The sequence below is a fragment of the Ictalurus furcatus genome, chromosome 19 (genome assembly GCF_023375685.1).
Source record: "Ictalurus furcatus strain D&B chromosome 19, Billie_1.0, whole genome shotgun sequence".
NCBI classification, from domain to species: Eukaryota; Metazoa; Chordata; class Actinopteri; order Siluriformes; family Ictaluridae; genus Ictalurus; species Ictalurus furcatus.
Genome location: NC_071273.1, coordinates 12059615 through 12075397, shown reverse-complemented (window position 1 = coordinate 12075397; position 15783 = coordinate 12059615). Strand labels below are relative to the sequence as shown.

The 15783-nt window shown below is 41.6% G+C and overlaps 1 protein-coding gene across 4 annotated transcripts in view; it reads right to left on the bottom strand.

Annotated features, from left to right (window-relative positions):
• Positions 1 to 15783, bottom strand: part of tbc1d22a (TBC1 domain family, member 22a) — a 183152-nt gene that overhangs the window by 134220 nt on the left and 33149 nt on the right. For all 4 annotated transcript variants that reach the window (XM_053650349.1, XM_053650352.1, XM_053650351.1 and 1 more), the window contains exons 5-6: positions 15190 to 15260; positions 3818 to 3946 (exon numbers count right to left, since the gene is read on the bottom strand). In XM_053650349.1, the coding sequence (XP_053506324.1) occupies positions 3818 to 3946; positions 15190 to 15260 (200 nt within the window). The remainder of the gene's footprint in view (positions 1 to 3817; positions 3947 to 15189; positions 15261 to 15783) is intronic.

Here is a 15783-nt window from a genome sequence, read left to right as displayed (position 1 = left end):
GGGTTTAGATTTCGTGTGCAACTGCAATTAAGCTCTCCTGTGTGGCCGTGTCATCGATAGAATTGTACCTCAGACAGCCGCACCAAGACCTGGTTTAAAGAGCGTAATCTTTTCTATGCTAAAAATAGGAGCTGCTTCACAATTCCATTCATGCTATGAGGAAAAGAGGACAAAAGGAAAGCAACAGAAGCACCTACATGTTTACCCTCACCACGAAACTGAAGTGGAAACGACCCCTGATGCTACACAAAAGCCCCCCTCCTTCGCACTGCTAAACTAATAAAAATGTAACGATACATTTGCATATTACGACATGATAGGCTCGTCATTATGACACTTACTTGCTTAATTGGGAAACGACATGACGGACCATACCCATAAACCTCTACTTAGCTGAAATGATGAATGGAGTCAGCTAAATATGACGTTCGTCGAATTCTGAAATCTGATCGGTCAGAAAGTGTTGATTAACGGCAAGACTTTGCCGGCAGTTCTGTCTGCAACGATTATATTAATGTGCGCGTTCTACTACGTGACTGTTTCTATAGTAACAGCTCGAGCGCAGAGAACTGCATGCCGGACGCTCCACGTGACGTATGACCAACGATAAATCAACATATCGAAAAATCAACATATCGAAAATGTGCCGTTGTTTATTTAATAAGGAAAACGTGTACCCGCTGATATGGTACACCTTTCTGCAAGGCCACGTTTATTATTCAATTACGGAAGGAGCCTCTGGGTATGTGTTTCGCAGACGTTTATACAACTTTAAATGGAACTATAAACGGATAATTTTTTTTAAAAAATCAATAAAAGAAATCAATGCCAAATTGCTGTGGTTTAAGAGGAATAAAACACCGCAGGAAGGCTGATAGAGGGAAAATGTGGTGAAAGTTTTCCCGTAACATCACGTTTTATCGTATGTATACAGTAGACATCATAACACTGGCTTGGCTTGTTTGGGAAATGAACAATCGTACCAGTAAAACCATGTTCAGCTACAATTATTGATGTCTGCTTATATATTACCCACCTAGCATTATATATTCGGCTGATATTCTCGGTTATTGGAATTTTTTTTACCTCCCTGAAAGCATTTTTAATGCCCATCATTCTCTAGTTCGTGCTAGCATTAAACATCCCATTAAATCCTGCGAAACCCATGCTGAGATACCGCGCACCATTTTTAAGCGTGGGCCAAAATGAAGAGTTACATGTGCATTTCTGGCTTTCTCTCTGCATTCAGTCTTGTAATAGGAAGACATTCGAAAAACAGGGATAAAAGAGCGAGAGTTCCTGCTTTCACTCTTACTGAGTGAGTGAGTGTGAGTGATAATTGCCGTAATAACTGGCTTAACTCCCAGTGGTAGGCCTCACCCCTGCACCCAATAAACAGTAGGAACAGCCAGTCGGGGTCCACATTCTTGTGTGCATTTCTGTTCCAATGTCAGTAACAGTTGCTGCATGTACAGTTCACTACAAAACTACTTTTCCTTTTATTTCAGGAAAAGAGGGAAGAGCTTCATGCTGCTGCACTAACCCCCCTGCTGTTTCGGGGACTCTGTGATCCCACTACACTACGGCTGAGGGGCAAACTGCACTTATGTGCTGCATACTGAGTCCCTAATCACTCTAACAGCATTTTTCCTTCCAACACTGGAAAAGGTTTATATGCCCCCACCCAGCCCCCATTTTTTGGCATGCACTCATATGACAAACTTTAGTAAAAATGCCAAAACTTTATTACATTATTTTAAAATAAAACCTCAGAAGCCCAAGGGGCGTTACATTAGAGCTGTATTACTGCAAGTCTGCTCTTTAGACCTTTGGTCTGCACTTATATAGCGCTTTTTTAACCTTCGTGGTTCTACAAAGCGCTTTACACTGGTTCCCATACACAAACACTCACACACCAGTGGTAGCAGAGCTGCCATGCAAGGCGCTAACTTGCCATCGGGAGCAACTTGGGGTTCAGTGTCTTGCCCAAGGACACTTCGGCACGTGGAGTCACATGGGCCGGGAAATGAACCGCCAACCCTACGATGACTACAATGACAACCCGCTCTACCACCTGAGTCACAGCCACCCAGAGGTAATAATGTTTGTGTTATCTTTTCTCATGCACAAGGGTTGACAGGAAGTATTTCCTTTTTCTAGGAAATGTATTCTAATAATTGTCACAGTGCACAAATGAACTAGTACCAACTAGTTGAAGTAAAGGCTTGGCCTTGAAACGGATTTGACGGGTGTCGTCACGATCTGGGCTTCATCTTGACTCGGCCTCAATCTGCTCATGACTCAAATCTAGACTCAGTCTCGGCTAGTCCTGGTCTTGGACTTGGACTTGGACAATGGTGGTCTTGACTACGGCCCTATTGTCACCTGTTCTTTGCCTGGACCCAAATATTATGCATGGAGGGAACTAGGGAAAGTGTTCCTAGGAATAGGAAGCCATTTGAGATGGGAGCCTGAAGATGAAACTATTTTCATCATGGGGGAAGGAACAGTTGGATAAACAAACTTGTGCTGTTGCCTTTTCAATCTGCCAGAAAAAGGCATTTTCACAAAGGGTAAAGAAACGACACTAGTGAAGAGCCAGTAGAGAAGTGATTACAGCCAGAGACAATCAGGACATCTGTAATATTTTTAGCTCCGTCCGCATGTCCTGGCTCACTCCCATGGTAAAGACGGGTAACCAATTTCAGCACGGCACACGTGGTGCTGCAACCAGCCCTATGAGGTTACCCTGGGTAATTCACCGAGCCGATGATTGTTACATTATCCGGAGGAAAAGTGCTGTACGAGTGTGGAACAGCAACACAGCAGCATGTGGAGGCATGTTTTTCCTCCTACACTGAGAGAAATGTACTATCTCCCAGTGCTACTGAGAGAAGAGGAACAGAGGACTGAGGCTTCCCGCTGGGGCTGACAAACGGCTGTGGAACATCTACGCTGCCCTGCTGTCAGCTAAAAGGGTGAATTTTTTTCCCATTTATTTATTTATTTTATTTTTTTTTTTTTAGTCGTGAAAGGCCATGATTTTCTGGGAAAGAAAATGGAGAACAGCTCAGACCTTCCTTGCCTTGTGTGTGCTTCTGTGTGTGTGTGAGAGAGAGAGAGAGAGAGAGAGAGAGAGAGAGCGAGAGAGAGAGAGAGAGAAAGAGAGAGAGAGAGAAAGAAAGTGTAACAGAACATAACAATTGTCAAACTCTCAAGTCTGGGGGGAAAAAAAATCGGGATGAAATGGATGTAACAAAAATGGGATGGTGTAAACAGTGACTAAAACATTGTGGAATGATCTTGTATAATACCGATTTCACTCCAAAGTAAAGCTGTAACAAAAAAAAAAGTTTCAAAAAATTGTACGTTCATATATTTATATACCAAAATAAATGATTTTTAATCTGGTTGAAAAGCATTTCTTTTTTTACCCAAAAATCCCTTGACAAAGACGAGAAAGCCGTTTATGGCATGCGTTCACATTATTCTAATTGTGTATAATTAACAAATTACGTGGCCTCAAAGTGATTACACCTAAGTGCTTAATTTAACAGGCACTTAACTTGTTCGTTTTCTTGGGCTAAATGTCACATTTTGATTTATTGGCCACAGAGTGCACTACTTGGTGCTGCAATATTGTTGCGTTATACCCAACGTAGTGAGCAAATGCAGGAAGAGACAGAGACAGTTCCACATTTGTGTACAGGCAGGATAAAGTCGGTGGATTTTGTCATTTTTAGGGAATCGATGTTCAAACACAAACGCTCTGTACTGAAAGATGGAAGAGAAGGTCAGAGTGCTGGCGCGTGGTTACCTGTCTGTAGGTGTCCTGGTGATGCTCGTCGTTGCGGGAGTCGTAGTACTGCTCGATGAAACCAAAGTATTCCTGCCTCTTTCTCTGCAGGGTGCTGGCTCTGCGCTCGGCATTGGCAGGCAGGTAACCCTAAGAACAGCAATCCGCACACACACGTACACACATACACGCACACAAACAGCCCATTATGGAAGGGCAGTTGAAACGTCCTTTCTAATCAATCCACTATCAAACCACATTAGTCCCCTGAAATTTCTGCTGCCTGTGCACTGCACCCTTGTCCCAGCGAGGTCACCCTCTTTCACTCCACCGCTGCAATTTCCAACACACTCTGGTTTATTGGCAGTGCTGCTCAGAGACACCACCTTGGTGTTGGATTCAGATCCAGGTCAATTGAGCTTTTAAGGAGTCAGGTTAAAGCACCAGTAAGCTGTCAGCTGCACTGTTGATGTAGCAGACATGAAAGAACTCTAGGCGTGTGTATTTCACTTTCCAATACAATACAATACAATACAATACAATACAAGCTGCGTATGGACGTGTGATCACTGACGGGAACACTGGGAATGAGGCGGGGACGCACCCTGGATGGGATACAATGTGATTCTGTATTGTGCAATTTTGAATTTTTATCTAAAAAGTCTTAGCTTTAAAAAAAAAAGTGGCTGGCTTTTGTCTGGACTGACACGCACAGGCCTTCCCGCCTTCATTAGGACTGACAGGCACATTGGTTATGTCTTTACTGGGACAGGCACAACAGTCACCCCTCCTTCCCGAGAACTGACAGGCACACAGTCAAGGAGGCCATACTGGAACTGGCCAACACAGAGGCCACTGGAACTGACTGGTTAGGTGTCTTTCACCTGAACTGACAGGTACAAAAGCCATGCCTCCTTTACTGAGACTTACAGGCACAGAGACCACAACTCATTTACTCAGACTTGACCAGCACAGAGGCAACAACTCCTTCCCTGGAACTAATAGGAACAGATTATAGTGCTCTTCTACTGGGACTGACAGGCACAGAGGCCACACCTCCTTCCCTGGGACTAATAGGCACAGATTATAGTGCTCTTTTACTGGGACTGACATCCACAGAGGCCACAACTCCTTCCCTGGAAGTAATAGGAACAGATTATAGTGCTTTTTTACTGGGACTGACATCCACAGAGGCCACACCTCCTTCCCTGGGACTGACAGGCACAGAGTACCATCCTGTCTTACTCGGACTGACAGGAACAGAGACCACACCTCCGTTAATGGGAGTGACCAGTATAGAGGCCATACTTCATTTGCTGGAAATGACTGATACAGTGCCCATACCTCATTTACTGAGACTGACAGGCACAGAAGAGTATCTACTTTAACAGGACTTTTGGGCACAGAGGCCACACCTAATTTACTGGGACTGATAGGCACAGAATACATTCCTCTTTTACTGGGACTGGCCTCCACAAAGGCCCATCTCCTTTACTGGGACTGACCGGCACAGAAGCCACACCTCCTTCATTAGCTGACACAGAAGCATTCCTCATTAATGCTGACTGATAGGCACAACAAACATGAAACAGAGAAACCCATTTAGTCACATCTGTCTCCCAATTTGTGTCCAGTAAACACTGACCTGAGATATAGGAAATACTCTGGAAATACTGAGACCGCCAATTAGTCTTTGCACCAGCAAGAAAAATACGGCTGTAGTGCAGTCATTTAGGTAAAGTAAGACATGAAAAATGAATTCTTAGTGTTCCTATGTTCAGTGCGCTGATTAGCCAGTCACTATCAGTCACCAGTAAAGAGGCAGAAATCGTTGCCTTTCGTATTCCACAGTGAGAGAGAGCGCAGCAGATGTCTGTGCCCGAAAAAGAAAGTCTCTTGATAAAGTAATTGATTGCATGGAAATCTAGAGCCGTGGAAATCCATTTATCACGGGAGACACTATCCCATGCGGCCATTTTTTACCCCCCACCACCCGGACAAGTTCTGCACCAAGATGTATGTGTGCCGGGCGACAATGTTCATGCCAGGGCTATGGGTCATTAGCATATGTACATGTAATTAAGCCTAATTGATAATGCATAATGTTGAGGATTCTGCGCTTTCAATGGGCTCACATAGTGAGGAAGAATGAGCTGCTGATCACCAGGAACATTAAAGGCTCCGAGACAGGAGGGAGAATTTTAAGGTGAACGCAGAGAATGGAGACGGATATTAATTGGCATGTCTCAAGGAGAACATGTACAGTGAGCTATAATAAGAACGAATACTGCCAATAAGGGTCAATCATCATGCAACCCTGATTGAGCACACCTCGCTCTTAAATTTAAAGCATTCAGGGAACTGTTATTACTTCTGAAAAGGTCTTTTATGTTCTGCGGTGTGCAGGCTCAATGTAATAATGGTATTTTGAAATCGATTCAATAAAAGATCTGATGCAAAGAAGAACTGGTGATAACAAGTAGAGTTTAGACAAAGCTCCACAAGGTACTACTGTATCTGCATGCGTGTTTCACATACAGTTGTGCCCAAAAGTTTGCGTACCCCTGAACAGGATGTTCGGTGTAAATTGTTAGTATTTTGTCTTCTGGGAGACATGTAACCATCTTATTTAGCATCTGAAGGGCAGTACTAAATGAAAACAACATAAAACAAAATAATAATTTACATCGATCATCCTGTTCAAAAGTTTACACCCCCCTGGCTCTTAATGTATGGTGTTGCCTTCTTGAGAATCAGTGAATGTTTGCACCTTTTTTAAGAGTCCCTCAGTTGTCCTCACTGTGAAAAGATGGATCTCGGCATCATATAACCGCTGTTGAAAGGGGACAAATATGCGGAAGATGCTGGAAAAGCAAAGAATGTGCAGGACCTGGAGGATTTTTCTGAAGAACAGTGGGCAGTTTAACTGCTCAGGACGAACAAGGGACTCGTGAATAACTATCAGAAAACAAACACAGTCACTGATCATCCAGGAAACGACACACGGTATTAAGATTCAAGGGTATGTAAACTTTTGAACGGGGTAATTTTTATAAATTCAGTTAGTATTGTGTCTTGTGGACTATATGTAAACATCTGTTATGTGAAATAGTTTATTCAGGACAGGACTAAATAAAAACAACATGATGTTTTTATGATCCTCTTATTTTGTTAACAGTATTAACATTTAGCAGATTCTGCAAGGGGTATGCAAACTTTTGGGCACGACTGTACTTTTCATTTGTTTGCTATTTGGTTCCACATTACGTTACTGGTTGAGGGCTGTGTAAGGCTGGAAACGCACTTTCATTTTTACTATTTCATTTCAGTAAAACGCTTTCATTTTTCAGGTCAGAAACATGGAACATAGAAATAGTTAAATAAACCTTGCCATAGAATAATTATTAAAAAATAAATAGTTTAATAGTTTTTTTTATATTAGAGTTTAATTTCTCTTTTTGTTCGTCGTCCCAATTCACAAGGACATATTGCATTTTTTTACACTTCAGTCCTTTGGCTCACTTTACAGCTTGCATCTACAAAAAAATGTAAATAATTAAAATGCTGCCGAAAATATATTCCCTGGACTAAAGTCCTAAGTGTCTTCTCTATAGCCACGTCTTTTCATGTGTCTGACTCTAATTATAAAGCATAGACTAAATGGTCTGCGCTTATATAGCGCTTTTTAACTTTAGCAGTTCTACAAAGCTCTTTACACTGGTTCCCATTCACACACACACACACACACACACTCACACCAGCGGTAGCAGAGCTGCCATGCAAGGCGCTAACTTGCCATCAGGAGCAACTCGGGGTTCAGTGTCTTGCCCAAGGACACTTCGGCATGTGGAGTCACGTGGGCCGGTACTCACCAACCCTACGATTAGTGGACAACCCGCTCTACCACCTGAGCCACAGCCGCCCCAGCTGGGCAATAACCGGGCATCTCGTGTGTGTTAATAGTGTTACTGTGAAGAAGACAGTGATGTTGAGCTCTCTTGTGTTTGAAGTGTACAGTATCTGAATGATTCCGGTGGGTAAAAATAATAATAATAATAATAATAATTGAACTGAAGTACAGCCACACATTTGCGCTTCTTGATATCTGTGTCTTTGCACTGAAGATCCTCTTGTACATGTGCAAAATATATAATATGATCACAATTACTGCAATATTGGTGTTTGTGATAGAACCGTCACAGACCCCTGCAATCTGTACTGTACACTAAAACTGTTTTCATCTTCATGCGTTGCTGAGTGCTCGGGACCCCTGCGTTAGGGCTTTGAACATGAAGATTTTAACAGACAATTCTGCATTATTACGTAAATAATAGATTGACTGCCTTAGCTGTGGCTTATGAATAAGAATGTCTAGAACGTATCGTTTGACGTTTTGGATTTTTGGTTTTGTTTTTGGTGTTTTTCAATCCCATAATGCAAAACTGTAAGGAACAACCGAACTTTTAACATCTTGTTACAAGTTTCATTTAAAATACAAATGAGAAATTTGTTCTGAACAAAAAAACAACAACAACAACCACCACCGTACAGCTAAAAACCGCATAAACACTACCTAGTCAAAATTACCCATCAGTCCTAAACGTATCCGGCCTCTTTAATTAAACTAAGAAATTGCTGCACAACATCGCAAAAAATAATAATAATAATGAAATAAAATAATACTTTTTTCTTTGTTAAATCAGTGTTTCGGTATTACTAGTTTCTCTTTTTTCCCACTGCCCTTTCATTGCCCTAATCACGGAAGGTTCTGTGTGTGATGTGTGATTTCCTTGGTGTTGCCGGTGCAGATGGAAGAAAGACAGCGTGACACGCGCTTGTGTTTTCGATCGGTCATGCTTTTAAGGGTTGCAAAATCACATTAAAGTTCACATGAACTCAGTGTGAAATGACATTAAACCTTTTTTTTTCTAAATTCAGTCTGACAGCAAGAAGCCTACAGTGTAAGTTGCAAGTGAAATCGATGGTTCCGTTTTCGTCTTCGTTAAGTCTGCCTTCACAACGGTGGGCCTGAGAACAGTTCTGTGCACTATACTGTATGGTGAAACAGGACGAGCGGTGCTGCTGCCTTCGGCTTAACTACTGCATTACGTTTGATCCGGAAACGGATGCCTATGGGCATGCTTACATTATACACACATTTCTGTTGTTGGTTAAGAAAATGACGTGTCGAATATAACAATCCACGTCGATAATTATTATTTTTTTTTTTTTTTAAGTCGATTAATCGCTCCAGCCCAAACTGGAATGATTTCTAAAATGGATATTAAAAGTCTACACACCCCTGATAAAATGTATGTGTAACATGTTTGTGTGATGTAAAAAAAAAATGAAACTAAGATAAATCATGTCAGAACTTTACAACGTATAAAAATTAAAGTGAAAAACAATTTAAAAAAAAAAACATTTTATGGAAAAATAGGAAAACATTTTTAAAAAGTATTTCTCATACAGCTGTCATCAGTGAAATTATTCTGATTAACCCCAAATAAAGACCAGTTGTTTCTGTAAGATTTTCTTCACATCTTGCTTTTATCTCACTGCTGAAGCCATGGTGCACAAAGAGCTTACAAAGCATGTACAGTATCGCACTTGTTGAAAGGTATTGATCAGGTGAGAGGTATAAAAGAATTTCCAAAACATTAGATGTACTATGGAACATCGTAAAGGCCATCATCACCAAATAGAGAAAATGGAGCACCACAGTGACATCAACAACAGGACGTCTGTCCAAAATATACAAAAGGACAAGACAAAAAACTTACCAGGGAAGCTGCCAAGAATCCTAGAGCAACATTACAGGAGCTGCAGGAATATCTGACTAGTACTGATTAATCTCTGTATGGGACAACAATCTCTCATATCCTTCACATGTCTGGGCTATGGGGTAGGGTAGCAAGGTGGAAGCACTTTCTCATGAAAAACATCCAAGCCCATCTAAATCACCCCAAACCATGTGGCAAAATGTGTTATGGTCTGATGAGACCAATTCCAAAAGGTATAATAAATACATCATTCTAAAATAAAAAGATGTTTTTGGCACAAAACAAAGCACGTCACCTAAAGAACGATACTTCGCTATTGTATACTTTTGCGATGGAAAAAAGGTTCTGACGTTATTTATCTTAGTGTCTTTTTTTTTTTTTACATCACAAAAATCTGCCATTTTAACAGGGGTGTTTATACTTTTTAAACCCACTGTACACTCACACTGTATGACCTTTGTTTCAATATACTGCAAGACATATCGTTATTCCAACTTGTACCAATATAATGGCACTATGATATTTTTGACCATATCATGTAGCCCAAGTGGACTGCGATTCCTAGATTTCTCCAATAAAAACCATTTCCCCAAAACAGCCTTATGTCCTTTTGTGCAGGAGCAAAATCGATACAATAATAACACCTTGCTAGCAGAAAGAAAAACACTCCCTCTCTCTCTCTCTCTCTCTCGCTCTCTCTTTGAAGTAAAGTAAGTGGAGAAGGAAAGCGAGCCAGCTTGCACTGCTCAGGCCAGGTGCAGAGGCACAGCAACAACAGGCAGATAATAAATGCAGCATGTCAGTGCTGAGACAGGGAGAGGACACGCTACACGTTTCCCAGCATGCCCGGCGAGCGGCGGGAGGCCTTCATGTTCTAGTGTAATGCTCAGAGTCCCAGGCCAGGCTATGGCTCTGCATCAGGCTCCTCTCCCAGCTGCTCACCGAGCACGGGCCATTAGTCAGAGGTGTCCAGGCCACATTAGCGAAATGGAAAACACTATTTAATCACCCGCGCATGTTTGTCCCTTTATTTATTAAAGCACAGCATGCGAGCTGCTCCAGGTCTACAGTAAAAAGACTGTGGAACTTGTGTGTAATGTGTACCAAGTTCAAGATGGTGCTAAATCACAGATGATAGAATTACTGTGCATCTTAAACCATGCACATTTAAATGACTTCATAAAAAGATACAAAACTTTCACAAACTAAAGAGCACTTGTAAGTGACTGCACTTTATTAATAAGCAATATAAATTCACTACATCTTTGCTTCATGCTAGTTCTGCAGCATAGGCATGAGCTGTGTATATACTGGCATCTGTTGTTTTAATGCTCATTTTAGGAGGGGGAAAAAAAAGTTCTCTCACTTCTCGCCAGTTTTTTTGGGTAAGTATCTGAACACAGGGATGAGCCACGGGTTACCGCCCTCTTCCGTTAAAATTAGTGCCCCTCTGAACCTGGTAACATGCACATCGCATCTTTCCCCAACCCTTTTGCCGTTTAATCCATCTTCTTCTGTTTGTTTTAAAAAGCTTTAAAGTATAATCACTCAGTAGGACAGATCCTCCTGGCCTCGTTCACATCTGGCATCAATCTTCATCTCAGTTAGCATTTAGTAACTCAGTACATTTACTCCTCTACTTACATATCCTTAAAGTGCACCTATTATGGTCCTACAAATATTACCTTTCACGTAGTGTGTTATAGAGCTGTTTGTGAATGTATAAAGTCTGCAAAGTTTCACAAATCAAAGCGCACGACAAACAGAGTTATAGACTCCTAAAAGAAGGAATCGATTCTGAACAGCTGAAACGAGTCGTTAGTGATTCCAGACTTACTTCCTGTACTAACCTACGTAAATTTGTAACAAAGAGCCCCGCCTCTGGTCTTCATCGGCTGCTCGCTGACAGACGGAGCTGAAACTCGTTATGGTAGTGGGCGTTTCCTTTTCGATACACGCTGACAGCGGTAGACCAATCACGACAGACTGGGACATCTGACCAATCGGAGCAGAGTATGCTCTCTGAAAGGAGGAGTTTAGAATGAATCCTTTAGAACGGATCATTTAACGAGTCGTTTGTGAAATTGAGGGGCGAAAAATGCTGAGGTTTAAATTATGAGCACATTAAAGTGTTTTTCGACCTTGGATGCATGTAAATCTATTGTATGAGGCCTTTAAAACAAAATTAGGCACGTTTCAAAGCCGTAATAGGTGCGCTTTAAGTAACATTTTGAACACAATGACATTATATGCCCAAACATATGTGGACACCTGACCATCACACTCAAATGTGCTTTCCAGATTTATTCCCCTTTCCTCTTATAGTAACCTCCACTCTTCTGGGAAGGCTTTTCCCTAGATTTTGGATATCGGGCTATCAGATATTTAATATCAGGCTCTAAAATTTCCTGATATTAAACTCTATGTAGTATGCATGTGTAAATAAGTCATCTGGTGAAAAGCTACTTTAAAATTAATTAAAAATTTATAACAACTTCTAGCTACATAGTTAACTATCTAGCAAAGATGCCCCTTAACAACTCTCTTGAGTGTTACCCATAGTCTTTAGTAATGCTTAGATACATTTATCAGGGCAAACATGCACTACTAAACACCATAAGTTTAATGCAAAGCTTTCATGCTGTAATTATAAAACAGGGAAAGATCTGGCTAGCTAGTCTAGTCTCACTCAGCTAATGGCTTGAGCTGTGCATGTTTCCGAGGTTGTTGGATGTTGAGCTGTGAAATACTGATATTGCCAGGGGTTTTGGCTTGCATACTTTGCAGATCATTACCACACTGCTTAGCACTTAAAACGGAAGATACCTGATCAACTGGGCCAGTGATGCTGATCTGCCTTCCCTGCCTCAGACACTGCTGCTGCTGTTGCTGACTAAAAGCATACGCCAACCGAAGTGCAGACCTTTCGTTTGATTGGCTCTCAAATTCGGTATTATTTAAAATTCGAATTGGTCTCCCGGGTTTAAATGTGTTAATATTTTTGTAGTCTGTATTGGTGATCAAAAATAAATGCAGCAAATATTTTATAAATAAACAAACAAAAAAACTAACTTAAGTACAAGTACTATGATTTAATTATACTCCAAAAAAAAGTATTCAAGCACTGTAACGAGAGGGCATGTAGTTCATCGCTTTCCGACTCTGGCTACGAGAGTACATCACCGAGGATATCTAGGACACTGAAAGGAGAAAAGAGAGTGAGGAAAGAATGACGTTTACGGTCTGTTCTGGCCACAGAGGTGCTTGCATAATGAAGCAGAGAGGTACTCTGAGCAGGCAAGGTTAATGGAATGTTTACGACAGGTCAACTAGGGTGAAAAATTCAACCGCGTTTTATTAGGTTCCAACTGACTTTTACAGAACAGCCGAGGCAACAACTTTCAAAATAAAAATCATTGTTGGAACCCACAAAAAGGGGGGGGGGGGGTATTTTGGGGGAGGGAGGAGGTGCAAAAACAAAATAACACCATGATCAAGTGCAGGCCCTTGGTGATTGGCTGCAGAAGCACTGGTGATTTCCCCTGCCATCTATATTCTCTCAGAGAAACTTGGGTCCTGCCAAGTGCTAAATGCTGATCTACAGTAAACAGCCAATTGTTTCTTTTTTTCCCTTCCCTCACTCTTTTTCTTGCCCTTCCTGAAAAAAAAAAGGTTTAAGGAATCAATTTCGGGAGTAAATGAAATCTTTATTTTTCGAGCAAGGAACTGACAAAACAAAAATGATTTCTACTTAGGGGAGCACTTGTGCAGGTTCCTGTGGAAGACGAGCGACAGGGGATGGGGGTGGGGGGCAGAGGTGGTAGCGGGGGGAGGAGGTTGTGGTTTGTGTGCAGTCAGCAGGACAGGGAATCGATTGTACATTAACGGAACCGTTGAAACCACCTTCTGCCGCCTTCACCGAGCCGCGATTGCAATATCTCCCCCACCCCCAAGCCCTCGCCCCTTGACAAGCATCACTCTTGTTAAAGGATGATTTCCAACTGTTTAAGATCATTCCTGTCCTCAACACACCAACGCGAAGCTCAGACAGACACTCGGACAAATGAAGTCGCGTCTCAAACCACACTGGGTTCGATAGCACGGATCGATGTGGTTTGATTGAGTGGGAGTGCAGCCTTGGTTTCTAGTCAAAATGACAGATGAGCTCGCCATAGGCAAATGAAGGTCAGACAGGTGAATTAGATGTTTGCGCATGAGTGTGTGTGTGTGTGTGTGTGTGTGTGTGTGTGTGTGTGTGTGTGTGTATATATCCAGAGACCACACACTGACACAAGAGCTGGGCCAGAATATCAAATCTCTGCTTCATTATAGTTGCAGACTGGTAACACATCAATCAGTGTGCCACCGCAGGTACACGGCACAGCGTGGCCCGCCTGCCACGGGAGAAGCCTCCTGGCATGAGGCTGAATTGACATGCAGCCCTCATCATGCCAGCTCTACCCTGCGGGACTCTTTATACCAAGTACAGCACAGGTACTGTACACTAAACAGCCTTACCTTTGCTTTCACACCGCATCAAAGATTTGCAATCAAATATACACATACATATACATACATACATATATATATATATATATATATATATATATATATATATATATATAGATTTTTACAACACTTGAGGCAAATAATTGCTTTTTTTATTCCATTTCCTGGAAAGGCACTCGAATAAAAAAATAAAGCAATAAAAAAAGACTACTTGATTCTCGACGTCTTCATAGAACACCGTGTTGCTTCACCTTGATCACACTCACGCTGTACTTCTCTTTTTTCAATTCAAGCTCATGAGATGGCTCTGAATGAAACATCATCCTGAATACACCAGAATTGAAAGAGAGAAAATGAACTGAGGCCAGCCTGAAGCTCCGAATGAGTGAGGTGGATAATCTGTTCCATGCGTCCACACTAGCAGTGACGAAGAACAACAAAGTGGCCCCGTGACGACAGCATGGCGGGCGCTCCTTCCACTACCGGCACTTAGTGATGTTTAGAACTGGTCATCAACTCTCAGGGAGTTTTTCCTTGCCACGGTCAGCTCTGACTTGCTTATTAGGAATACATGTAAAAATTTTATTTACATTTTATATCCGCAGGTTCTGTAAAGCTGCTTTGTGACGATGTCCATTGTTAAAAGCGCTAGAAAATTTGAAACGGAGTTGAAATCGATAGGTAAAGTATCCTATTCCTACGTATCCTTGCCTGCTCTCATTCTGCACAAATGACAAATCTGCATGGAACGCCACTAGACTGATGTGCTCCTTTTTTGTAAGCACATCAAGCAAATTAATTGCAATCAAACAGCCTGAAACAACACATGAGGAAACATCAAATGCTGCTATTTAACTTCGTGTCTTGTACAGCTAAATACATGATTGAGCCAGTCGCACCTGAGCAACAACAAAGCATTTAACGCATTCAGAACAATTTCCAAGTGAGTGTGTGGAAAACAAAAACGAAGGTCTAAGCTGAATCTGAAAGCTGGCCTGCTAAGCGTTCGAAGCTGGAGATGTGTATTAGTAAATTCTCAGTGTGGGTGAGGTAAAGCAGACAGGAGAGTTTCAGTTACAGTTCAGGAACTGGTTTACTCACTGAGAGAAGCTTCCATGTGATGGGACGCACTTGCCGTGGAATTCCTGACCAGCTCAACTTCCGGAGCTCTTCTACAAGTGGAGGGGGAAAAAAAAGAAGAAATAAATACGTGTTTCATATCGAATGTTAAGAATTTGTGCCACGCACCATAGCGCCTTTTCGGTTCTCAAGCCCTGTATTTAAAAGTGAGGAATGCTTATGCAAAATATTTTACCTATTTTTTTTTTTTTTGTGACGTGTTAAATTTGCATTTCAGCTCCTCCAAAAGAATTTCTCCCTTATTTATACAGTGGGCGGAAATAAGTAACGGAATACTTTTTTCTTGTATCATTCCACACATAACTTTATTTATGGACTTTAATGTTGTGAATTCTTTATATTTCCAGATTTCTTGAGTTAATACTGATGTCTGGTGCAAATTTCATGTGAATAGCCTCATTGGAAATATATTTACTGAAAAAAATGTTGACGCGTCCAATACGTATTTCCCCCACTGTAACTGTAAATTCTGTATTTGTCAAATCTTTGGGTGCATGTGCAGAAGCACTCATACTGTAAGTACACCTGGAAGATTAAAAGCCAAACCGCAGAACA